The sequence below is a fragment of the Bombina bombina genome, chromosome 6 (assembly GCF_027579735.1).
Source record: "Bombina bombina isolate aBomBom1 chromosome 6, aBomBom1.pri, whole genome shotgun sequence".
Classification (NCBI taxonomy): domain Eukaryota; kingdom Metazoa; phylum Chordata; class Amphibia; order Anura; family Bombinatoridae; genus Bombina; species Bombina bombina.
The window spans coordinates 746,325,007-746,351,971 of record NC_069504.1 but is presented as its reverse complement, the minus strand read 5'-3'; the positions used below and the strand labels follow the sequence as shown (position 1 = coordinate 746,351,971).

The following is a 26,965-nucleotide window of genomic DNA, read 5'->3' as shown; positions in this document are numbered from 1 at the left end:
GTCTGTCAGCTAGTTCCTTAAAGGGACAGATATCTGCTTTGTCTATTCTGTTACACAAGCGTCTAGCAGCTGTACCAGACGTTCAGGCGTTTGTTCAGGCCTTAGTCAGACTCAAGCCTGTCTATAGACCTGTGTCTCCTCCATGGAGTCTAAATTTCTTTCTTTCAGTTCTTCAAGGGGTTCCGTTTGAACCTTTGCATTCCATAGATATCAAGTTATTATCTTGGAAAGTTTTGTTTTTAGTAGCCATTTCTTCTGCTCGAAGAGTTTCAGAACTATCTGCTTTACAGTGCGATTCACCCTATCTGGTGTTCCATGCAGATAAGGTTGTTTTGTGTGCTAAACCTGGTTTCCTTCCAAAGGTGGTTTCTAATAAAAATATTAACCAGGAAATCATTGTTCCTTCTCTGTGTCCTAATCCAGTTTCTAAGACGGAACGATTGTTACACAATCTTGATGTGGTTCGTGCTTTAAAGTTCTATTTAAAAGCAACTAAAGATTTCAGACAAACATCATCCCTGTTTGTTGTGTATTCTGGCAAGAGGAGAGGTCAGAAAGCGACTGCTACCTCTTTTTCATTCTGGCTGAAAAGCATCATCCGATTGGCTTATGAGACTGCTGGTAAGCAGCCTCCTGAACGAATTACAGCTCATTCCACCAGAGCTGTGGCTTCCACGTGGGCTTTCAAGCATGACTTGGTCTTCTCTGCATACATTCGCCAAATTTTACAAATTCGATACTTTTGCTTCTTCGGAGGCTATTTTTGGGAGAAAGGTTTTGCAAGCAGTGGTGCCTTCCATTTAGGTTACCTGACTTGTTCCCTCCCTTCATCCGTGTCCTATTGCTTTGGTATTGGTATCCCACAAGTAAGGATGAATCCGTGGACTGAATACACCAAGTAAGAGAAAACAGAATTTATGCTTACCTGATAAATTACTTTCTCTTACAGGTGTATTCAGTCCACGGCCCGCCCTGATATTTAAGTCAGGTTCAAATTTAATTTACAATAACTACAGTCACCACTGCACCCTATGGTTCTCCTTTTTCTCCTAACCGTCGGTCGAATGACTGGGGGGGCGGAGCCTGAGGGGAGCTATATGGACAGCTTTGCTGTGTGCTCTCTTTGCCATTTCCTGTAGGGAATGAGAATATCCCACAAGTAAGGATGAATCCGTGGACTGAATACACCTGTAAGAGAAAGTAATTTATCAGGTAAGCATAAATTCTGTTTTCGCTTGCGTACAACAGTTAGCGCACCGCTCATAATCTAGCCTTATGAGAGCAGACAAGGCTTCCAGCCAGGAAATTTATTGTTGCACAAGTAAAAACTTGTGCTGCCTCTATATTGGCTGAGCCAGATGAGGGCTTGTTAATCATCCTGGACAAATCAGTCCAGGCAGATTTAAAGGGGCATTGTACTGTAAAATTGTTTTCCATTTAATGTGTTCCCAATGACTTGTTATAGTAGCTGCAGCATATAAAATGCATGAGAAATTGCTCCGTTGTTTATATTTTATAGTGTTTATATAGAGATATGAAATAGCTGTTTAACTGATTGAAGCTTCAATAATTTTTTCTCAAGAACATGCCCATATAAATGGGTTGGGCCTGCAGAAATAGGAGAACTCCTAAAACATTTTTTTTTCTCTCTCTTATTGTATCTCTGTCTATAAACAATTGCTTGAAGAGAGCAATTTAAAAGGAATATTTTATTTCCTATCTCTTTCACCTCCCACCGAGAACTTAACTGATGCCTTTTGTTTACATAGCTTTTATACAGAGAATACTGACGTATACCGGTAATATTTTTAGTATAGATGGTGGTTTCCAGTCAAAAGTAGCCATTTCAAATTACAAAATTAAGGTAAAGGAGCTATTTATAAACAATTTGATACACTCCAGGGTGTGAAACAGATCATTGGGAACACTTTCAAGCAGAGAAAAATATACTCTACAATGTCCCTTTAAGTCCAGAGCATAAGAAGCCTACACTTTGTCAATACTTTGTTAGTATAAAGTGTTCAATTTTCAATTTGCCTAAAATATACCAGGGGCACACAATTTTTTTGTATGCAGGGCCTGTAACTAATAGTGGGATTGGCAAAGGGCTATTTGACATTATATTCACACTTATGCAAAAGATAAAACCTCAAAATAAAATTAGATTATAATTACACTTTTAGTTAAAATTAAAAAAAAATTGTCCGTATTAATTCATTTTAACTGTATATACCACTCAAGTTCACAAAATACTTATGCTTAATTACCTAATAAGTGTTGAGCTACTTTTGCAACAACAAATGACTGATGTCAGTGTTCTGCTCATTGATGGTGAGGGTCACACAAAAAAGCCTTGGAGTGCCAGATCTGACTCATGGACCATAGTTTGGGCAGGCCTGTATAATACTATTAGTTTTTGTTTTTATTTTTTACGTTTTTGCACCCCCTAGTGTTATTTTCTGTCTTGACAACATAGGGGAAGATGTAGAAGCCAATAGCAGAAGGAAACTATCAATCTGTTATATATATCTTTGTATTTATTATTTTGTCAAATAGACATAATTACTTCTCTCTCATACATGTCCTTCAATTTGTATGTTATGATTTTAGGTTACATTGGAACACAATATAGGTGTGGTAACTTTTATGTTACTCTCCTTATCATTAGCAGACTTTCTGTACCATAGATCACACATATCACATGTTTTATTTTTGCATATTCTAGTTTTACATTCAAAGCTTCATTGTATTAACTTTCAGATTTAAATATAAGAACCGATTTTCAATTAAACAAAATACCAAAAAAAAACTGTATTAGAAACTTGCCATTGAAAATGACGTAATTTGTTTTTATTTATTAGCAGATGATCTGATTGGGAAGTATTTATGTCCTTTTTGCATATTTGTCTCACCTTTCTTTACTTGTGTGTGCAGGAGAGAGAACTCTGTAAAACCTTCAAAATCCCAGTGGAGACGTTAATCACGTATATGATGACCTTAGAAGATCACTACCATGCGGATGTTGCCTATCACAACAGCCTTCATGCAGCTGACGTCACTCAGTCCACGCATGTCCTCCTCTCCACGCCTGCTTTGGATGTGAGATCTTTAGTTTTATATAGAACACATTTTAGTTTTAATAGCATTCTTTTTTTTGTTTTTGTTATAGGAAAGTTTAATTTTGCAAAATAAGATAAAGTAGCATAATTAGGGACAGAATACAAATTTATCGTTTACGGACGCGCTGTAAAAAACAGCCATTATAAGTAGCAATTAGCGCTCAGAAAATTAACCAGAGGTCAGACCTCTGGTTAATTTTTTAAATATCCCCCAGTTGCTCCCAAATTTCAGTGTAGTAATCTTTATTAAAAAATAAAAATAGTGGCATCTTTATTTTTTTTTATAAAGTAACTGCACAAAGCAGTTATAAGGGGCTAAAGTTGGTGGATGCGGGGTGTTCGCAATGTAAAGGCACTTTTTAGACAGTTTTTTTTTCTGTCTATGGGAACTGTGTGTTCCCTGTAAATATATATGTATATGCTTATATACATATATATTTATGTGTTAATATGCATATATTACATATTAACGCATAATTATATATGTATATATTAAATTTATATTTGCAGACCTTGGCTGTGCGACTTACCCTATTTGCTGTGCTATTTCTCATGCCATGGCTCACGGCATGAGAACAAGGCTCCCATTGGAACCTATGGAAGTGCGCTCTCATGAGCGCAATGCTTACGTGTAATGCAAACTTGTAATACCAGTGCACGGAAGCAATATTTCTTTCATGTAATTGGCAAGAGTCCATGAGCTAGTGACGTATGGGATATACATTCCTACCAAGAGGGGCAAAGTTTCCCAAACCTCAAAATGCCTATAAATACACCCCTCACCACACCCACAATTCAGTTTTACAAACTTTGCCTCCTATGGAGCTGGTGAAGTAAGTTTGTGCTTGATTTTTTTTTTTTTTTTTCTTCTATGATAAGCGCTTCTAAGCATTCTGAAGCCCAGTTCCTCTCAAAATACAGTGTTTGTCAGAGGGATGTGAAGAGAGTATCGTCTGTTGATTTTTATGGTTTCTCTCGCGGGAAATCTTTTTAAGGGTTCTCTGTTATTGGTCGTAGGGATTCATCTCCTACCTCCCTTTTCAGATCGACGATATACTCTTATATACCATTACCTCTGCTGATAGCTTTCAGTGCTGGTTTGGCTATCTGCTATATGTGGATGGGTGTCTTTCGGTAAGTATGTATCATTAGTTAAGACACTCTCAGCTATGGTTGGCGCTTTATGTATTTATATAAAGTTCTAAATATATGTGTTTACTTATATTTTCCATGAGTCAGGTCTATGTATATTTCCCTTTGCAGTCTAGCAGTTTCAGTATGGGAATCTTGTTTTAGGATTTTAGGATGTTACTTTTTTTTTTATTTTATTTTTTTCTTACTTGGGGTTTAATCTTTTTTTCAATTTGACTTGTTTCTCTAAAAAATTTGCGGCCAAATTTAGGCTCGCGAGAATTTTTTGGCTCGAATGTGTATCTATGATGACGCAAATTCGTCATTTCCTGCATTTTAGTTGACGCCAGGTTGTTTGGCGCGAAGTTGCGTCTGTTATGACGCAAGTTGTGTCATTTCTGGATGTTTGTTGGCGCCCAAAAAATTGTTATACTTCCTTTTGCGTTGTGCGTCATACTTGGCGCCAAAAAAAAAATTTTTTTATTTTACCCCACTTCCTATATGCTCCTTGCATTTACATTTTTCCCATTCCTGAAACTGCTATATGAGGAAATAAGATATTTATTTGTTTAACTGTTATTTTTTCTTTTACATTTTACAGTTGTCATGATGAGCTTTTGCATGCAGAAAATGTTTCTATTAGTACTAGTACAGTATCTGTTGTTCCTTCAACATCTAATGTACATGATATCCCTGTTGATATGAAAAATGATATTGCTGATGCAATACAGAAGGCTATGGGGCCTATCTATCAAGCTCCGAATGGAGCTTGATGGCTCGTGTTTCTGGCGAGTCTTCAGACTCGCCAGAAACACCAGTTATGAAGCAGCGGTCACAAAGACCACTGCTCCATAACCTGTCCGCCTGCTCTGAGCAGGCGGACAGACATCGCCGGAATTCAACCCGATCGAGTACGATCGGGTTGATTGACACCCCCCTGCTGGTGGCTGATTGGCCATGAGTCTGCAGGGGGCAGAGTTGCACCAACAGCTCTTGTGAGCTGCTGTTGCAATGCTGAATACGGAGAGCGTATTGCTCTCCGTATTCAGCGAGGTCTGGCGGACCTGATCCGCACTGTCAGATCAGGTCTGCCAGACTTTGATAGAGGCCTATGTCTGCTATTCCGCCTTCTAATAAACGTAAAAGGTCTTTTAAAACTTCTCATGATACTGATGAATTTTGTAATGACCGACAACATACTGATATATCCACTTCTGATGAGGATCTCTCTGACTCAGAAGATCCTGCTTCAAACATTGACATTAATAAATCAACTTACCTCTTTAAGATTGAGTATATTCGTTCTTTGTTGAAAGAAGTATTGATTACTTTGGATATTGAGGAGTCTGGTCCTCTTGATAAAAAATCTAGTAAACGTTTAAATTCTGTTTATAAACCTCCTGTGATTACTCCTGAGGTTTGTCCTGTTCCTGATGCTATTTATGATGTGATTGCTAAGGAATGGTCTAAGCCCGGTACTTCTTTTGTTCCTTCTTCTAGGTTTAAAAGGTTTTACCCTTTGCCAGTGACTAATTTAAAGTTTTGGGGAAAAGTCCCTAAGGTTGATGGGGCTATTTCTACTCTTGCCAAGCGTACTACTATTCTATGGAAGATAGTACTTCCTTTAAGGATCCCTTAGATAAGAAGATTGAATCCTACCTTAGGAAAGCTTATTTACATTCTGGCTATATTCTCAGGCCTGCTGTTTCTATGGCTGATGTTGCGGCTGCATCAACCTTTTTGTTGAATAGCTTAAAGGGCCATTAAACCTAAAAAAAATAAAATAACGATTCAGATAGAGAATACAATTTTAAACAACATTCCAATTTACTTCTGTTATCTAATTTGGTGCAATCTTTAGATATCCTTTGTTAAAGAAATAGCAATGCACATTGGTGAGCCAATCACATGAGGCATCTATGTTCAGCCACCAATCAGAAGCTACTGAGCCTATCTAGATATGCTTTTCAGGAAAGAATATCAAGAGAATGAAGCAAATTAGATAATAGAAGTAAATTAGAAAGTTGTTTAAAATGGTATTCTCTATCTGAATCATGAAAGAAAAATTTTGAGTTTAATGTCCCTTTAACACAACTGGAAAAAGATTCTGATTTGTCTAGCATTGTTCATTTGCTTCAATATTCTAATCATTTTCTCTATGATGCTATTTTTTATATCATTAAGATTGATGTTAAAAATATGTTTTTGGCTATTTTAGCTAGAAGAGCTTTATGGCTCAAATCATGGAATGCTGACATGGTATCTAAATCTAGGTTACTATCTCTATCATTCCAGGGTAATAATTTGTTTGGTTCTCAGTTGGATTCTATTATTTCCACTATTACTGGTGGGAAGCGAGTTTTTTGCCTCAGAATAAAAAATCTAAGGGTAAAACTAGAGCTTCTAATTGATTTTGTTCTTTTTGTCAGAATAGAGAACAGAAAACCACTCCTTTCCCTAAGGACTCTGGCTCCAATTGGAAGTAATCTTCGAGTTGGAATAAATCCAAGTCTTTTAAGAAACCAAAGCCAGCCCCCAAAACTGCATGAAGGTGCGGCCCTCAATCCAGTTCTACTGGTGGGGGGCAGATTGAAATTATTTCAAGACGTTTGAGCAGGTTCCATTCAGAATCATTGGATTCAGAATATTGTCTCTCAAGGGTATCGAATAGGTTTCAGAATAAGACCTCCTGTGAGAAGTTTTTTTCTATCTCACATTCCAACAAATCCTGTAAAAGCTCAGGTCTTTCTGAAGTGTGTTTCAGATCTGGAGCTTTCAGGGGTAATTGTACTAGTTCCACTTCTGGAACAGGGTTTGGGTTTTTATTCAAATCTATTAATTGTCCCGAAGAAGGAAACATTTTTAATCATTTTGTAAGGGTCCCAACTTTCAAGATGGTGACTATAAGGACTATTCTGCCTTTTGTTCAGCAAGGTCATTTTATGTCCACAATAGACTTAAATGATGCATATCTTCACATTCCGATTCATTCAGACCACTATCGGTTTCTGAGATTCTCTTTTCTAGACAAGCATTACCAATTTGTCGCTCTTCCATTTGGCCTAGCAACAGCTCCAAGAATCTTTTCCAAGGTTCTAGTTGCTCTTCTATCTGTAATCAGAGAGCAGGGTATTGCAGTGTTTCCTTATTTCGATTATATCTTGGTACTGGCTCAATCTTTTCATTTAGCAAAATCTCACACAAATCAACTTGTGTTGTTTCTTCAAAAACATGGTTGAAGGATCAATTTACCAAAGAGTTTCTTGATTCCTCAGACAAGGGTCACCTTTTTAGGTTTCCAGACAGATTCTGTGTCCATGGCGCTGTCTTTAACAGACAAGAGACAAATGAAATTGGTTTCTGCCTGTCGAAACACTCTCTCTGACTTGGTGGTTAAGCCATCACCTTATTGTTCAAGGGGCCTCCTTTGTTCGTCCTTCCTGGACTGTGATTTCAACAGATTCAAGTCTCACAGGTTGGGGAGCTGTCTGGGGTTATCTGACAGCACAAGGGGTTTGGACTCCTCAAGAGGCGAGGTTACCAATCAATATTTTAGAACTCTGTGCTATTTTCAGGGCACTTCAGGCTTGGCCTCTACTAAAGAGAGAATCATTCATTTGTTTTCAGATAGACAATATCACAACTGTGGAATATGTCAATCATCAGGGTGGGACTCACAGTCCTTTAGCAATGAAAGAAGTATCTCAAATACTTTCTTGGGCAAAATTCAACTCCTGTCTAATTTCTGCAATACATATCCCGGGTGTAGACAATTGGGAAGCGGATTATCTCAGCCGTCAGACTTTACATCCAGGGGAGTGGTCTCTCCATCCAGATGTATTTTGTCAGATTGTACAGATGTGGGGTCTTCCAGAAATAGATCTCATGGTGTCCCATCTAAACAAGAAACTTCCCAGGTATCTTTCCAGGTCCAGGGATCCTCAGGTGGAGATGGTAGATGCGTTAGCAGTTCCTTGGCCATACCAACCTGCTTACATCTTTCCACCTCTAGTTCTTATTCCAAGGGTGATCTCCAAGATCATAATGGAACAATCGCATGTATTTCTGATAGCACCAGCATGGCCTCACAGATTTTGGTTTGCGGATCTTGTCCGGATGTCAAGTTGCCAACCTTGGCCACTTCCTTTAAGACCAGACCTTCTGTCTCAAGGGCCGTTTTTCCATCAGGATCTCAAATCGCTAAATTTGAAGGTATGGAAATTAAACGCTTAGTGCTTAGTCATAAAGGTTTCTCTGACTCAGTGATTCATACTATGCTACAGGCTCGTAAGTCTGTTCCAAGGAAAATTTATTATCGGGTTTAAAAAACTTATATTTCATGGTGTTCTTCTCATAAATTCTCTTGGCATTCTTTTAGAATTCCTAGAATTTTACAGTTTCTTCAGGATGGTTTGGATACAGGTTTGTCTGCAAGTACTTTGAAGGGACAAATCTCTGCTCTTTCTGTTTTATTTCATAGACATATTGCTAAGCTTCTTGATATTCACTGTTTTATTCAGGCTTTGGTTTGTATCAAGCCTGTTATTAAATCAATCTCTCCTCCTTGTATGTATGGGGTACTTGTAAAGCGTGGCTAATCACCCATAAGGGTCTCAAGGCACTGCTCATTTTATCGACTTTGGAAGGATGAAAGGCTGAGTGGACCTTGTCGTGGATCGAACCTGCAACCGTCGGGTTGCTACAGAGCTCAGCCACAGTGCATTAGCATTCTGAGCTTTCTGTCCGGCCCTGAACCCTTGGAGTCTTAATTTGGTTTTGAAGGCTTTGCAGGCTCCTCCTTTTGAGCCTATGTATTCTTTGGATATTAAACTACTTTCTTGGAAAGTGTTGTTCTTTTTGGCTATCTCTTCAAAGAGTTTCTGAATTGTCTGCTCCCTCTTATGAGTCTCCTTTTCTGATTTTCCATCAGGATAAGGCTGTTTTGCAGACTTCATTTAAATTTCTTCCTAAGGTTGTGAATTCTAACACCATTAGTAGCGAAATTGTTGTTCCTTCCTTGTGTCCTAATTCTAAGAATACTCTTGAAAGATCTTTACATTCTTTGGATATTGAGCTTTGAAATATTATGTCAAAGCTACTAAAGATTTCAGGAAGACTTCTAGTCTATTTGTTGTTTTTTTTCTGGTCCTAGGACAGGTCAGAAAGCCTCTGCCATTTCTTTGGCATCTTGGTTAAAGCTTTTGATTCACAAGGCTTATTTGGAGGTGGGGCAATCTCCGCCGCAGAGAATTACAGTTCATTCTACTAGATTAGTCGCCACTTCTTGGGCCTTTAAGAATGAAGCTTCGGTTAATCAGATTTGCAAAACAGCAACTTGGTCTTCTTTGCATACATTTACAAAATTTTACCATTTTGATGTATTTGCTTCTTCTGAAGCAGTCTTTGGTAGAAAAGTTCTTCAGGCAGCTGTCTCAGTTTGATTCTTCTGCTTATGATTTAAGTTTTTCTCTTGTAATTTATGTGAAATTTATGAGAGACTTATTTTTTTGTATAGATTTAATTTTTTCAGCGGAAATTGCTGTTTTATTTTATCCCTCCCTTTCTAGTGACTCTTCTGTGGTTTTCCACACCTTGGGTATTTCTATCCCATACGTCACTAGCTCATGGACTTTTGCCAATTACATGAAAGAAAACATAATTTATGTAAGATCTTAACTGATAAATTAATTTCTTTCATATTGGCAAGAGTCCATGAGGCCCACCCTTTTTATGGTGGTTATTATTTTTGTATAAAAGCACAATTATATTTCCAGTTCCTCTTTTTGTATGCTTTTTTACTCCTTATTTTATCACCCCACTACTTGGCTATTCGTTAAACTGAATTGTGGGTGTGGTGAGGGGTGTATTTATAGGCATCTTTGGGTTTGGGAAACTTTGCCCCTCCTGGTAGGATTGTATATCCCATACGTCACTAGCTCATGGACTCTTGCCAATATGAAAGAAATTAATTTATCAGGTAAGTTCTTACATAAATTATGTTTTTGCACTCAACTTGTATTCTAGCCCTTAATGTATTAATAATAAACTTTTATTAATGTACTAATATATATGTACTAATATGTGCTTGCAACACTAGAAAGTGCACAATGATAAGGTGTCAATGTATCTGTGTGGATAGATAGATAGATAGATAGATAGATAGATAGATAGATAGATAGATAGATAGATAGATAGAAGGATGGATGGATGAATGGATGATACACCACATAGAAAGTCTGGCACTCTCTTGGAAAATTGAAAAGTTAGTTTCAGCATTTGGCCAAATGGTGATAGGCCCAAAACTACGTCAAGGTCTCTTGCTCCCTGGGTCTCTAACTTAGTTACACAATGCAAGTCTTCAATCAAACAAACTGATATATAAACAAGGGTGACACAGGCCCTTTTAAATTTGTCTAGACACATACAAAACACGGAAATGGACTCCCATCCCGGACTGGGTACACATCCCATGACCCTGGAAATCTCACAGCCCTAGGTTCTCACCAGCAATCACAGATAGCTACACAGCTTTCAGGGACTCAAGCAGTTAACCCCAGCCAAGCCTGGGTGCAAAGCCCATGGGGAACATTACAAAACAAAATGGAAGAGTTAGTTTTACAGCATTTGGACAAATGGTGACCAGATCAAGGTGTCTTAGCATATTTTAAACTATATGACAAAAAAAAGTCATGGTGCTGCAGCTATTCACTTTAATCTTGAATAGAAAAATTTCTGCATAACAGATATGTATTAGCAGAAATACGTCTAGTACTGTAGACCAGGTTCAGAACGCTGGAGACTGCTTGTATGATCTAAAACTGAGTCATCGTACAAGACATCACCAGCTTTCAGCTCTTAAAATGCTTGTGTAAAGAGGATATCTAACAGTGCTCCTGTGAGCTAGAAGCATTGCAAAAATGCTTCTAACCAAAATTGAAATGTCCTCATGTTCATTTCAGCTTTGGCTAGAAAGTGCTTTTAAATCTTATTTAAAGGGCCACTAAAGTAAAAAAAAAAGTAAATTCAGATATAGCAGGCAATTAAAAAAGACAACTTTTCAATATACTTTCATTATCAAAACATGCACAATCTTTTTAAATGCACGCCTTCTGAGGCTATAACTCTGAGTAAGTGCACAATATATGTGTATATGCATTTTGTGATAGGCTTATGGCTGTCACATGATACAAGGGGGGCAATGGATTTTACATGTTTAATCTACTTAACTACAAAGGGCTCCAATGCACATATATGTATATATGTGTGTAGATATGTATACATATGTATTTATGTGTTTATATGCGTGTGTATGTCTGTAAATACATATAAAGACATATAAATACATATGTACACACACTCAAAATATATATATATCCATCTTTAGCCCTTTGCCTGCCTTATTTTTCTAAAAGCCTGAGACCTCATGTCTTTGAGCCCTTATACCTTTTTTTATTCAGTATGTTTTTTTTAAATAATTTTTATTAGATGTTGTTATTATGAGTGTAACTGAACATTTAAATGTATTTTTGATGTGTTTTGTGACACTTTTATGTTTCGCAACAGTTAACCAGAGCTCTGAGGTTGCACAAACCAGCCGCGCTTTATCTTCAATTGCACTCAGGCGATCGTGTTTACTTTTAACTTGTAAGACGCACGCAAACACTCGCAATAAACCCCTTTTCCTTCCATAAGGAGAGTCCACGACTTCATTCCTTACTGTTGGGAAATACAATACATTGCCACCAGGGGGAGGCAAAGACACCACCACCAATGGCTTAAATATCCCTCCCACTTCCCCTATCCCCCAGTCATTCTTTGCCTTTCGTCACTATAGGAGGTGGCAGAGAAGTGTCAGAAGATTTGGATAGTCCTGTAATGGGTATGTTCCCTTTGAGAAAGGACTGGAGTTTTAAGTAATTGAAAGTCAGAGAAACAAACTTTTGAAGGAGGTGCGCACAGTACAATGGTGGTGGGGGTCTGTCCAAATCATCCAATTGTAGGCTGCTTTTCCGTTACGTATGTCGACGGTGAAGAAATCTGTAGAGGGAAAAAGGAAGGCGCCAATAGGGTAATAACGCTAATACCCAGATAAAATGTGGGGAGGGTGAGAACCAATACTCACAAACAAAGCGGCACTATGGTGTGCCTGAAAAAGCAGAACGGGACCTCAGCGTCGCCCGGAAGACAGACAACGGCAGCAGCTAATCCTCGAGCCGGACCGTGTTCCGTATGGCCAATCAGGATCTCAGAGTAGTGACACACCTTCCTCTTTGTGTGCCGGGAATCTGTACACTTACAGAGGAAAAGTCAGGTTGCGGCACTTACAGCCTGATGAAACGGCTCTGTGTAGCCGAGAACGCGTTGCTTTATTTTAAGACATTTTAATAAAATTGTTTTATCTTTACCCTGCTGGAGTTTGTTCTCCCCTCTTTCCATTTGTGGACTGTGCAAGTGTTAGCAAACCAGAGCTTTACACACTGTCTACCGCGACCTGACTTTTCCTCTGTAAGTGTACAGATTCCCGGCACACAAAGAGGAAGGTGTGTCACTACTCTGAGATCCTGATTGGCCATACGGAACACGGTCCGGCTCGAGGATTAGCTGCTGCCGTTGTCTGTCTTCCGGGCGACGCTGAGGTCCCGGTCTGCTTTTTCAGGCACGCCATAGTGCTGCTTTGTTTGTGAGTATTGGTCCTCACCCTCCCCACATTTTATCTGGGTATTAGCATTATTACCCTATTGGCGCCTTTCTTTTTCCCTCTTCAGTTTTAAGTAATCATGTCAACCTCTCAGTGAGAGTATTGATGAAAGAGTCTGGAGATGCCAGGAAAGTTTTTCTGCGAACCCATCCAGACTGTCGCTAACAGCTCCTGAGCAATTAGTGTTGACGAGTTTCACTGCTTGCTGCTTCACACTCAAGTCCATGTCAGAAGCGCTGCTGCAAGACTGTCACACTTGAGAGGCTGTGCCTGTTCTACGGATCCTGGAGTGTAAGACCGTTTTTTATATGTACAATTTAAAACGCTATACAGGGTCACAGTGTGGCTCCTTTATACCTCGATAGGATCAAGGGTTAATATCTCCTTCAGGAAGATTATTTAAACAGTTTGGGGATTTATATTTGCTTAATGTGAGTTTTTTTTTTTTAGGCTTATAGACTGTGTTTTGGCTTGGAACAAACAGGTTTCACTTTCGTTTTTGGAGTGTTGCGCAGCTCATAATAGCTTGGCGTCCTTTTTCATAGTAGGGGAAGTCCTGTCTTACGTACCACGTGACCGGGTGTTGTCTTTTTCATTTCCTAAGATCCTGCGGCAGACATAACTCCAGAGGAGAGCATTTTTATTGTTAGCTGTCTGGTTCTAGAAGGTGGTGAGTACCCCATGCCATTGGGTGTATTAAGGTGCCATTTTTTAAATAAAAGCATTTATTTTTGATTGTCCTGTGGGTATATACAAAGCTATGAAGGACTCTGATACTACATTAGAAGGTTCTGCTCCTTCTGTACTAATTAATAATTCCTGTTTATATTGTGAGGAGGCTGTGGTTTGCCCGCCTGCTCAATTGTGTTCCATTTGCCTAAACACTGTTCTAAAGTCTAAGAAGGGAGACAAGCCTGCGCTATTAGCCCTTCTGAGCAGCTCCACATGCAGTTCCCCGCGGCTCAACAAATCCTCCAAATGTGGGGGGGGCTTTTTTCCAGCAGACTTTACCGTGCAGTTACGATCGGCGGTGTCTGCTGCCCTGAGTGCCTTACCTCGCTCTATCAAAAGCAAGAGAAAGGTTAAACATAGGTCTCCTGATCTAGAGTCATCTATATATTTGTTGGATTTAGCTACTATATCCCAGCTATCTGAGGATGAGTTAACCTCTGTATTAGAAAAAAGTGGAATTATCCGACAGCGCTAACTTGAAATAAGACCTAAAGCTCCCTTACAAATGGGTCCCTAGTTACCCATTGAGAATCTAACAGAACAATTGGTAAAATATGTAAGGAGCACCTAAACAAAAGGCCAGGTCAACAAGAGTTAGAAGGGGGATGGGTCGTATGAGAATAGTGAAAGATGAATATGTAGCATATAAAATGTCAATTTAATCTCAGAGTTAAAATCAATTATGTCAAGAATTACAAATACATATAATTACAAATATATATAAATACATGGATCCATGGTACAATTTATAAAAACAAATGACAGATATAAGAATAGTGAAAAAACAGTTGGAGACAAGTAATAACAAAATACTATAAAACAATGTACTATAAAACAATGGTGACCGCTCCGGGATCTACGTTAATATAGTAGTATAGATAATACTGCCTATGTAGATGATGCTATGGTTATCTCATCCTAAAGACGTGTGGTGATAAATGTTGAAGTAATAGTGAAAAAGTTCTTAAAAAATGAAAAGATCAATTCAAATAGTCCAAATATGTGAAAAAATTTGAAAAAATTCCAATGATCCAACTGATCCGAATGTGTAGATTATTCCAATTGTGAAAAAACAAAATATTAAAAACAAAAGCAAATGTGGTAAGCAAAAAATTTTAAACAAATAAGTCAAATGAAAAAAGAGTCAAATGGTGAAAAGTGGTGTTGAAAACAATTCCTCAAATGTGGTAAACATTTCAAGCCAAATTATGAAATAAAAAATATAGAAAAAATAATCAATAATAATGAAAATGCAGTGTTAGTTGGATTCTTGGTAGTGCTCAGCTACGAACAAAAAAGAACAAAAATTCCAAACCTGAAAAAAAGAAATAGTACAACATAGAGCATTAACGTTTGTGAATAACTATAGTTGATTAAAATGTAACTCACCATATAGGTCAACGCGTTTCGGCCCACCAATAGGGCCTTTTTCAAGGCCCTATTTTAACTCTGAGATTAAATTGACATTTTATATGCTACATATTCATCTTTCACTATTCTCATACGACCCATCCCCCATCTAACTCTTGTTGACCTGGCCTTTTGTTTGTGCTCTCCTTACATATTTTACCGATGAGTTACCCTCTGTAACTTTAGAGGGTGAACTTTCTGAGTCAGAGACTTCAGTTACTAAACCTCCTTCAGCGTAGGTACCCTTCTTTAGATTTAAAATTGAGCATCTGCATTTTTTATTAAAGGAGGTTCTGTCTAGAGGTTCCAGAGGCTACCCTCCCTGAGGAGCCTAAGATCTCTAAATTAGACAGGGTTTACAAAGATAGGAAGGTCCCTCTGACTTTTCCTGTGCCAGTTACAATGGCGAACATTATTACTAACGAATGGTAAAGAGTAGGAACTTCTTTTTCCTCCTCGTCTACTTTTTTTTAAAAAAAAATCATGGTCCCTGACTCTCAATTAGATTTGTGGGGCTCCATCCTGAAGGTGGATGGCGCTATTTCCACGCTGGCTAAGTATACTACTAGCCCTTTGGAGGATAGTTCCTCTTTTAGAGAGCCTATGGATAAAAAAATGGAAACTTTTCTGACATACAAGGTTTTTATTTCAACCAGCGGCAGCTGTAGCCACGGTTGCTGGAGCAGCTACCTACTGGTGCAACACTCTGTCGAAGCTCATTGAGGTGGAGACTCCCCTTGAGAATATTCAGGAGAGAAATAAGGCACTGAGAATTGCTAACTCCTTCATCTGTGACGCAAATATGCGGTTCTAGCCCGCCGGGCTCTCTGGTTGAAGTCTTGGTCTTGCGGATATGACTTCTAAATCCAGACTCCTGTCTCTTCCCTTCAAGGGGAAGATTTTATTTGCCCCAAGGCTGGACTCCATTATCTCTACGGTTAACGGAGGGAAAGGTGCCTTCCTACCGCAGGATAAGAAGAATAGGCCTAAGGGACGGCAACTGTCTAATTTTCGTTCCTTTCGTGCTGACAAGTCACAACAACAGCAGTGGTCTTCCAAGTCCGAGCAGCCCAAGAGTACTTAGAAGCTGGCTCAATCCTGAAATAAGTCCAAACAGACTAAGAAGCCGGCCAAGAACAAATTGGCATGAAGGGACAGCCCCCGATCAGGGATCGGATTGAGTAGGGGGCAGACTGTCTCTTTTTTCAGACACTTGGTTCCAGGATGTACAGGATCCTTGGGTTCTGGAGGTTGTATCTCAGAGATACAGGATAGGATTCATGTCTCATCCGCTCAGGGGCAGATTCCTTCTCCAGTCTTTTGACAAGATCAGAAAAGAGGGCTGCCTTCTTAGGTTGCATACGGGATATCTCCTCTCTAGGAGTAATTGTCCCGGTACCTACAGCAGAAAGAGGTTTGGGGTTTTATTCAAACCTTTTCGTGGTTCCAAAGAAAGAAGGGAACTTTTCGTCCAATTCTGGACTTAAAGTGCCAAAAACAAGTTTCTGAATGTTCCCTCTTTCAAGATGGAGACAATACGGTCAATCCTGTCTCTGGTTCAGGAAGGACAGTTTATGACCACAATAGACCTGAACGATGCATACCTTCACGTCCCGATTCACAGGGAACATTTTCAGTTCCTGAGGTTTGCTTTTCTGGATCAGCACTTCCAGTTCATAGCTCTTCCGTTTGGCCTAGCTACTGCTCCAAGGATATTTACAAAGGTTCTGGGGGCTCTTCTAGCCATTGCCAGAACACGAGGTATTATATCTTGGTACAGGCACAATATTTTCGTCTAGCAGAAGAACAGAGTCCCTTCTTAGTCTTTTTTGATCACATGGATGGAAGATAAACTTGGAAAAGAGTCCATGGGTAAATTTCCTGGGAACTATAATAAGCTCCATTTCCATGAGAATATTCCTCACAGATCAGAGACGTTGCAAGCTAACTTCTGCATGTCTTGCCCTCCAGGCCTCCCCAAGACCCTCAGTAGTTCAGTGTATGGAGGTAATCGGACTCATGGTGTCCTGCATGGACATCATTCCTTTTGCCAGATTCCATCTCAGACCCTTACAACTATGCATTCTGATACAATGGAACAGTGACCATTCAGATCTGTCCCAACAGATTGTGCTGAATAGCCTGTCGAGAGACTTGTTCTCCTGGTGGCTCTGTCCATATCATCTGTCCCAAGGCACATGCTTTTTGAGACCGTCCTGGGAGATTGTGACTACGGACGGACGCAAGCCTTTCCGGCTGGGGAGCCGTTTGGGGTGCCAAGAAGGCACAAGGTCTGTGGACTCAGGAGGAGTCCTCCCTTCCGATCAATATTTTGGAACTCGGGCAATCTTCAATGCCTTGAAGGCTTGGCCCCTTCTGGGTTCGTCCCAGTTTATCAGATTCCAATCAGACAATATAACCTTGGTTGCCTATATCAACCATCAAGGGGGAACGAGAAGTTCCTTGGAGATGAGAGAAGTATCTCAGATACTAGAGTGGACGGAGACTCACAAATGTACGCTTTAGAGATCCACATTCCGGATGTGGACAGCTGGGAAGCGGACTTCCTCAGCAGGCTATCCTTTCACCCAGGGGAATGGTCTCTTCACCCCAAGGTGTTTAAAGAGATATGCAGCGAGTGGGGGACGCGGGAGATAGATCTCATGGCATCCCATCTCAATACCAAGCTACCAAGGTACGGGTCGAGGGATCCTCAGGCAGAACTGATAGATGCCCTATCACTACCATGGAGGTTCAGAATCGCATATCTTTTTCCTCCATTACCGCTTTTCCCTCGTGTGGTGGCTCGCATCAAGCAGGAGAGAGCATCTGTGATTCTGATTGCTCCGTCGTGGCCACGAAGGACGTGGTTTGCGGATCTGGTGGGGCTGTCCTCATCTCCTCAGTGGAGGGTTACCTTGTCGCAGAGATCTGCTGATACAGGGTCCCTTGGTTCATCAAAATCTAGATTCTCTGAGGCTGACTGCGTGGAGATTGAATGCTTAGTCTTAGCCAAGAGAGGGTTTTCTGAGAGTATTATCGACACTCTGGTTCAAGGACTTACTTGTACTGGTGTGAAGAGTGTGGCTTTTCCTGGCATAAGGTTAAGGTTGCCAGAATTTTTCTTTTCTCCAGGATGGACTGGAGAAGGGTCTATCTGCTATTTCCCTGTCGGTGTTACTGCACAAAAGATTGTCGGAGTTTCCGGATGTGCAGTTCATTGTTAAGGCTCTGTCTAGGATCAGACCCGTGTTCAGATCTGGGCCTCCGCCTTGGAGCCTCAATCTTGTTCTTAGTGTTTTGCAGCAGGCTCCGTTTGAGCCTATGCATACTGTTGACATTAAATGGTTGTCTTGAAAGGTTCTTTTTTTTGTTGGCTATTGCCTCTGCACGTAGAGTTTCGGAGATTTCTGCTTTGCAAAGTGATTTTCCTTATCTGTTTTTTTTATGCTGATAAGGCGGTTTTACACACTAAATTAGAGCTGCTCCCTAAGGTGGTGTTGAATCGTAACATTAATCAAGAAATTGTTGTTCCTTCCTTGTGTCCTAATCCTTCTTCACCGAAGAAACGTTTGCTTCACAATCTAGATGTGGCTCGTGCCTTGACGTTCTATCTTCAGGCTACTAAGGAATTCAGACGATCTTCCTCTTTGTTTGTCATCTATGCGGGAAGCGTAAGGGGCAGAAGGCTACTGCGACTTCTCTATCTTTCTGGCTGAGGAGTGTCATCCGCTTAGCTTATGAGACAGCGGGACGACAGCCTCCTGAGAGGATAATGGCTCATTCCACTAGAGCAGTGGCTTCCTCTTGGGCTTTTAAGAACGAACCCTTAGTGGATCAGATTTGTAAGGCGGCTACCTGGTTCTCCTTACACACTTTTTCTAAATTTTACAAGTTTGATGTGTTTGCTCTGGCTGAAGCAGCTTTCAGGAGAAAAGTTTTGCAGGCTGCGGTGCCCTCAGAATAAGGATCCCCCTCTTTTTTCTATTCCATCCCGTTATTCATTTAGTGTCCTCTGGAGCTTGGGTATAGTTTTCCCAACAGTAAGGAATGAAGTCGTGGACTCTCCCTGCCTTATGAAAGGAAAACATAATTTATGCTTACCAGATAAGTTCCTTTCCTTCCTGGGAGGAGAGTCGACGACCCTACCCGTAATTTATTTAATTTTGATTGGCAGCTCGCTTTTTATATTATTTCTTCTGGCACCTTATATACCATGATGTTTCTCCTACTTTTCCTTGTTCCCTCGACAGAATGACTGGGGGATAGGGGAAGTGGGAGCTCCTTTGGCTGGGGTGTCTTTGCCTCATCCTGTTGGCCAGGTGTTGTATTTCCCAACAGTAAGGAATTAAGTCGTGGATTCTCCCTGTCAGGAAGGAAAGGAATGTATCTGGTAAACTTAAATTATGTTTTTGCTCTTGCGTAACTGTAAGTGCTCCACTCGTAATCTATCCCTAGATCTATTGTTCTATTGAGATAGGTTTTACTCCTTCAAAAGGGTTCCACTCCTGGAACACCCTTTTCTGCTTAAGATGAGACTATGGCCAGTGCCTAAATAACACACATAGGATAGCTTTGCATATATATATATAATAAAAATAATAAAATGAATGAAATAGTGTGTATTATTTTTACACCATAATGTCTCTTTAAGACTTTTGTCTTAAATAGTTGTAAATTAAAACTATTCTATAAAAAAAATAAAAAAGACGCTTGCCCATTACTTGTAATATTTATAACACATATTCTCACACTGACCAAATAAAAGTTTGATAGCTGTGTGGCCCACTGATATATCTTACTTGATATTAGATACCCTTATGATTCACAATACCATAGTGCTATTTTAAGAATAAATTAAGATTGCACGTCATGTAAATATAGGCAGACTAAACGGGCCTTCTTTTTTTGTTTGCCATCAAAATCTGTTTCTATTTCTATCTATAGCTGTTTGCTTTCTCTGCAAAGCTTGACTGCTCTTATACAAAGAATTAATTCTGTGGAGTAGTTATTTCTGCACTTAAAATATGCTTTAAATCCCTTTTTTATAAGGTTCCATAATAACTTCTGTTTTTAAACTTATCTTGTTGCTACATATAGAGACATAGGATATTTCACGTATTCAAGCCTATGCACACTTGTCTGATAGAGTGAATAACAAAGCTTTTCCTTTCGCTTTCTGTCAGGCGGTGTTTACAGATCTGGAGATTTTGGCTGCAATATTTGCAGCTGCTATCCATGACGTGGACCATCCTGGGGTATCCAATCAGTTTCTTATTAATACAAGTAAGTGAATCTGCCATCCTCTGCATCTAGTGCTTATGTCCCTTGTCAGTACAAAAATGGTTTACAATGAATACAACGCATAACATCTGTTAAAAAGAATACAATACATAACATCTGTTACGTAATAACAAAAGCTGGCTGAATCTTTTTCCTTCCTTTATTAGCTTGCTTTTTTAAGATATACTAAGATGTATGCATCCACTCTATCAAAAGATACATCTTACTTATGTGCATTAACGACTGGCTAAGTATTAAAGTGTTTATAGACTTGCATTGATACTTGATTCATTATGCCTAGGCATGATATTTGCCGGTTAACTTACTATCCTAGGCAATAACTCAAGAATAACATGTTTGTTGCCCTTTCAATTCAGGAGCAGTGTGGCTGCTCAGACCTCTGTTGCAGGAGAGGGTAATATTGTACAAGCATACAATACTCGTTCCCTTAAATTTACTGAAACATAGATTGCATTACCAGTCAATCCAATCCCTATATTATTCCATACAGTATTTACCTAAGGATCATTCATATCCATATTATTGAGAATCAGAGGCTGACAGGAGTTTATTGAAATATACTAAGCCACTGCATACCGTTGCTATTTTCTGGTCTCCGCAGATATAACACTCTTATACCCCTCCCACACAACATTAGTATAACACTAAATTGGATCCAAGTGTTTATCAGCAACAAACAATGATCTGTTATTTATATGTAATTCCCTTCATATAAAGTTATTAGCCTTGTGGCAAGATATATGGGAAAGCTGCCTATTTCCCGAAAACCATGTGCTGTAGGATGTATTTAAATAACAGTTTCCCCTAGAAATCAGTAGTCCTCAAAAGTCACTGTATAAAAAAGCTGCTTCACCCCTGCCCCATAAACCACAACATCTAACTCCCACCTCCTGCAGCACACAACCACAGCTAAAATGCCATGTCATCAAAGCACCAAATTGCTCATCTACAGATTCCATATAATATTCCCATGTATTATACCGAATACCCACCAACTGCAATCCTACCCACTACATATAACAAAAGTTCACTCAAGAACTCTCCACTGCACTTAACGGGACAGTATACACCCATTTTCATATAACTGCATGTAATAGACACTACTATAAAGAATAATATGCACAGAAACAGATCTAAAACTCCAGTATAAAACCTTTTAAAAACTTACTTAGAAGCTCCAGGTTTATCACTGTTGATGTGGTTAAGCTGGGACACCCATTGAAAGGGGCTAGTAGCAGACACTGCCCCCTCCCCTCTTCCCTGCATATGAAAAGATAGATTATACAAACAGAAGCCAGCAGTAGACTGTAAATGAGCGTACACATCTGACACTTTGGGGCTTGGCCATCTACAAAACATTTATGCAAAGAGAAATCTGGTGTACAATGGCCCTTTAACACCCACTCACTTGAGACCCTACACCAAGTACTCACTGGGCTAAATGTATTAACACCCTAATGAATCTCTCCTGTCACTATATTAATCTTTACAGCTGACACACCAATTCTATGTTATTATTCCTTATTGAAATAGATTCATACAATAATACAAAAAAAAAAAATAGTCACTGGTGGAGCAAGAGAGGCAGTTAGTGAAATTTCAATCTGTAATAAAAGAAAACAACAGAAGGCACCTCCTAGTGCAGCACAGTTATTCACAAACATCTCCATATGAGCAGAGGTCATAGTACTCACAAGAATGGCAGCACTCAAATGGTCTAATAGATGCAGGCTGGGAGTTCCCAGTGTACCAGCTCACTGACTCCTGATTCTGCGTCAGCTACCCACTGCTACTCCGGATCATAAATGTGTAGATCTCAATTGTGCCCCAATTGAACATTAAAATCATTTATTAAAAGATAAACAGCATAGTAAAAACCAGAAGGAATATATAATAACCCTCAGATAGCAGGACCACAATGAGTTTCTCAGCCGTATATTCAGTTTCATCAGTTTCATATAGGCCTGATTAAACATCCTATACGGCTGAGAAACGCGTCTATGAAGGACTTTATTGATGTTGAGGACTGATCCATTTGTCTTACATTTTCCAAGTGCAGTGCGCCCCCTATTGTCCTAGACTATTTATTCTTAGGATTTTTTTTATAGTTAGTGACTTTTAACCAGTAAAGTTTCACTATGGTGGTAAAGGACAAATACAGTGTGTAAGTACACGTCACACTTTAGAGTGCCAAACATAGGACAGTACAAAATTACGTGTACAGAGGTCTATGTGACAATACATATTGGAACAACAATTTAAACAAAAAAATGTAAATAAGCATCCTAACTATAGTAGATGATAGAGAAGATACTTAGGGAAATACTGAAGAAATGTCATCAATCTAAATCAAGTGAGGAATGAGGTAATTATGGCTCAGGTGGGAGTACGTGAAAGGGGAATGTTTGAAACTCTAGAAGCTACAGATGGTTGGAGCAACTAGAGCAAGGAGTGCTGCAGAGTAGATGCAATATGGGGGGAACACTATAACTAAAATCAACTGACAAAAGTGGAAGTGAGTGATGTAGGTAACTGGAGAATATTTGAAGATGGAATATATAAAAAGAAATATCTGCTATTTTATAATTAGGATGTGCCAGATGGATAACTACAGATGGTAGCAATAGTTGACTGGGGGAAAGAAATGTGACATGCAAGTGCAAAAACAAAATCCTCTAATCTGTTAGCGCTCTTAAATACTTCACTATTGCTTGTAAAAAAGGTTAACACATCTTTAAAAGGATTATTTTCAAATGTGCTTTGCTCTCTTGGTATCCCATGTTGAAAAAGAATACGCACATATCCTACATTAGTGGGAGGTAGCTGCTGATTGGTGCCTGCACACATAAGTCTCCTGTGATTGGTTAACTAGATGTGTTCATCTAGCTACCCATATCCCTCCAGAAAATGATTACAAGAGAATTAAGCAAATTTGATAATAGAAGTGAATTGGAAAACGGATTAAAATTGTATGTTCTATCCAAATCACAAAAGAAAATGTTGGGGTTTCCTGCCCCTTTAAATCTGCTCCAGTGCAACAATGTAATACTGGGAGCTAGCTGGTGGTTGGTGGTTACACGCATTTACCTCTTGTCAGATAATTGGAAGACAGCACGCAACCAAAAAAAATTCAGGACTGACAGATCCCACTTGAATCCAAAGTAATACATTATGAATCCAGCCTTATTAAAATGGGACCTTTATTAGTTTACACAAGGTCCATTGGCATACCAACAATGTTTCGGGCCTGCTATAGTTCTAACATGACTAAGGGCCTATAGCAGGCCTGAAATGTATTTGGCTCCCTAGATGTGTTCAGCTAGCTCCTGGTATTGCATTGCTGCTCTGTGGCTGACTTTGGTGTTAAACACATTTCTCCAACATAGGTGTGTCCGGTCCACGGCGTCATCCTTACTTGTGGGATATTCTCTTCCCCAACAGGAAATGGCAAAGAGCCCAGCAAAGCTGGTCACATGATCCCTCCTAGGCTCCGCCTACCCCAGTCATTCTCTTTGCCGTTGTACAGGCAACATCTCCACGGAGATGGCTTAGAGTTTTTTAGTGTTTAACTGTAGTTTTTATTATTCAATCAAGAGTTTGTTATTTTGAAATAGTGCTGGTATGTACTATTTACTCAGAAACAGAAAAGAGATGAAGATTTCTGTTTGTATGAGGAAAATGATTTTAGCAACCGTCACTAAAATCCATGGCTGTTCCACACAGGACTGTTGAGAGCAATTAACTTCAGTTGGGGGAACAGTGAGCAGTCTCTTGCTGCTTGAGGTATGACACATTCTAACAAGACGATGTAATGCTGGAAGCTGTCATTTTCCCTCTGGGATCCGGTAAGCCATGTTTATTACGATTGTAAATAAGGGCTTCAAAAGGGCTTATTAAGACTGTAGACTTTTTTTGGGCTAAATCGATTGATTATTAACACATATTTAGCCTTGAGGAATCATTTTATCTGGGTATTTTGATATAATAATATCGGCAGGCACTGTTTTAGACACCTTATTCTTTAGGGGCTTTCCCAAAGCATAGGCAGAGCCTCATTTTCGCGCCGGTGTTGCGCACTTGTTTTTGAGAGGCATGGCATGCAGTCGCATGTGAGAGGAGCTCTGATACTTAGAAAAGACTTTCTGAAGGCGTCATTTGGTATCGTATTCCCCTTGGGGCTTGGTTGGGTCTCAGCGAAGCAGATACCAGGGACTGTAAAGGGGTTAAAGTTCAAAACGGCTCCGGTTCCGTTATTTTAAGGGTTAAAGCTTCCAAATTTGGTGTGCAATACTTTTAAGGCTTTAAGACACTGTGGTGAAAATTTGGTGAATTTTGAACAATTCCTTCATGTTTTTTCGCATTTGCAGTAATAAAGTGTGTTCAGTTTAAAATTTAAAGTGACAGTAACGGTTTTATTTTAAAACGTTTTTTTGTACTTGTTATCAAGTTTATGCCTGTTTAACATGTCTGAACTACCAGATAGACTGTGTTCTGAATGTGGGGAAGCCAGAATTCCTATTCATTTAAATAAATGTGATTTATGTGACAATGACAATGATGCCCAAGATGATTCCTCAAGTGAGGGGAGTAAGCATGGTACTGCATCATTCCCTCCTTCGTCTACACGAGTCTTGCCCACTCAGGAGGCCCCTAGTACATCTAGCGCGCCAATACTCCTTACTATGCAACAATTAACGGCTGTAATGGATAATTCTGTCAAAAACATTTTAGCCAAAATGAACACTTATCAGCGTAAGCGCGACTGCTCTGTTTTAGATACTGAAGAGCATGACGACGCTGATATTAATATTTCTGAAGGGCCCCTAACTCAGTCTGATGGGGCCAGGGAGGTTTTGTCTGAGGGAGAAATTACTGATTCAGGGAACATTTCTCAACAAGCTGAACCTGATGTGATTGCATTTAAATTTAAGTTGGAACATCTCCGCATTCTGCTTAAGGAGGTATTATCCACTCTGGATGATTGTGACAAGCTGGTCATCCCAGAGAAACTATGTAAAATGGACAAGTTCCTAGAGGTGCCGGGGCTCCCAGAAGCTTTTCCTATACCCAAGCGGGTGGCGGACATTGTTAATAAAGAATGGGAAAGGCCCGGTATTCCTTTCGTCCCTCCCCCCATATTTAAAAAATTGTTTCCTATGGTCGACCCCAGAAAGGACTTATGGCAGACAGTCCCCAAGGTCGAGGGAGCGGTTTCCACTTTAAACAAACGCACCACTATACCCATAGAGGATAGTTGTGCTTTCAAAGATCCTATGGATAAAAAATTAGAAGGTTTGCTTAAAAAGATGTTTGTTCAGCAGGGTTACCTTCTACAACCAATTTCATGCATTGTCCCTGTCGCTACAGCCGCATGTTTCTGGTTCGATGAGCTGATAAAGGCGGTCGACAGTGATTCTCCTCCTTATGAGGAGATTATGGACAGAATCAATGCTCTCAAATTGGCTAATTCTTTCACCCTAGACGCCACCTTGCAATTGGCTAGGTTAGCGGCTAAGAATTCTGGGTTTGCTATTGTGGCGCGCAGAGCGCTTTGGTTGAAATCTTGGTCGGCTGATGCGTCTTCCAAGAACAAGCTACTTAACATTCCTTTCAAGGGGAAAACGCTGTTTGGCCCTGACTTGAAAGAGATTATCTCGGATATCACTGGGGGTAAGGGCCACGCCCTTCCTCAGGATCGGCCTTTCAAGGCAAAAAATAAACCTAATTTTCGTCCCTTTCGTAGAAACGGACCAGCCCAAAGTGCTACGTCCTCTAAGCAAGAGGGTAATACTTCTCAAGCCAAGCCAGCTTGGAGACCAATGCAAGGCTGGAACAAGGGAAAGCAGGCCAAGAAACCTGCCACTGCTACCAAGACAGCATGAAATGTTAGCCCCCGATCCGGGACCGGATCTGGTGGGGGGCAGACTCTCTCTCTTCGCTCAGGCTTGGGCAAGAGATGTTCTGGATCCTTGGGCGCTAGAAATAGTCTCCCAAGGTTATCTTCTGGAATTCAAGGGACTTCCCCCAAGGGGGAGGTTCCACAGGTCTCAGTTGTCTTCAGACCACATAAAAAGACAGGCATTCTTACATTGTGTAGAAGACCTGTTAAAAATGGGAGTGATTCATCCCGTTCCATTAAGAGAACAAGGGATGGGGTTCTACTCCAATCTGTTTATAGTTCCCAAAAAAGAGGGAACGTTCAGACCAATCTTAGATCTCAAGATCTTAAACAAGTTTCTCAAGGTTCCATCGTTCAAGATGGAAACCATTCGAACTATTCTTCCTTCCATCCAGGAAGGTCAATTCATGACCACGGTGGATTTAAAGGATGCGTATCTACATATTCCTATCCACAAGGAACATCATCGGTTCCTGAGGTTCGCATTCCTGGACAAACATTACCAGTTCGTGGCGCTTCCTTTCGGATTAGCCACTGCTCCAAGGATTTTCACAAAGGTACTAGGGTCCCTTCTAGCTGTGCTAAGACCAAGGGGCATTGCTGTAGTACCTTACTTGGACGACATTCTGATTCAAGCGTCGTCCCTTCCTCAAGCAAAGGCTCACACGGACA

The 26,965-nt window shown here is 39.9% G+C and overlaps 1 protein-coding gene across 1 annotated transcript in view; it reads left to right on the top strand.

The window, feature by feature from the left end:
* The window catches only part of PDE4A (phosphodiesterase 4A), a 373,112-nt gene that overhangs the window by 322,807 nt on the left and 23,340 nt on the right, over positions 1 to 26,965 (top strand). The window contains exons 11-12 of the mRNA XM_053718013.1: positions 2,935 to 3,099; positions 20,277 to 20,376. Of these exons, the coding sequence (XP_053573988.1) occupies positions 2,935 to 3,099; positions 20,277 to 20,376 (265 nt within the window). The remainder of the gene's footprint in view (positions 1 to 2,934; positions 3,100 to 20,276; positions 20,377 to 26,965) is intronic.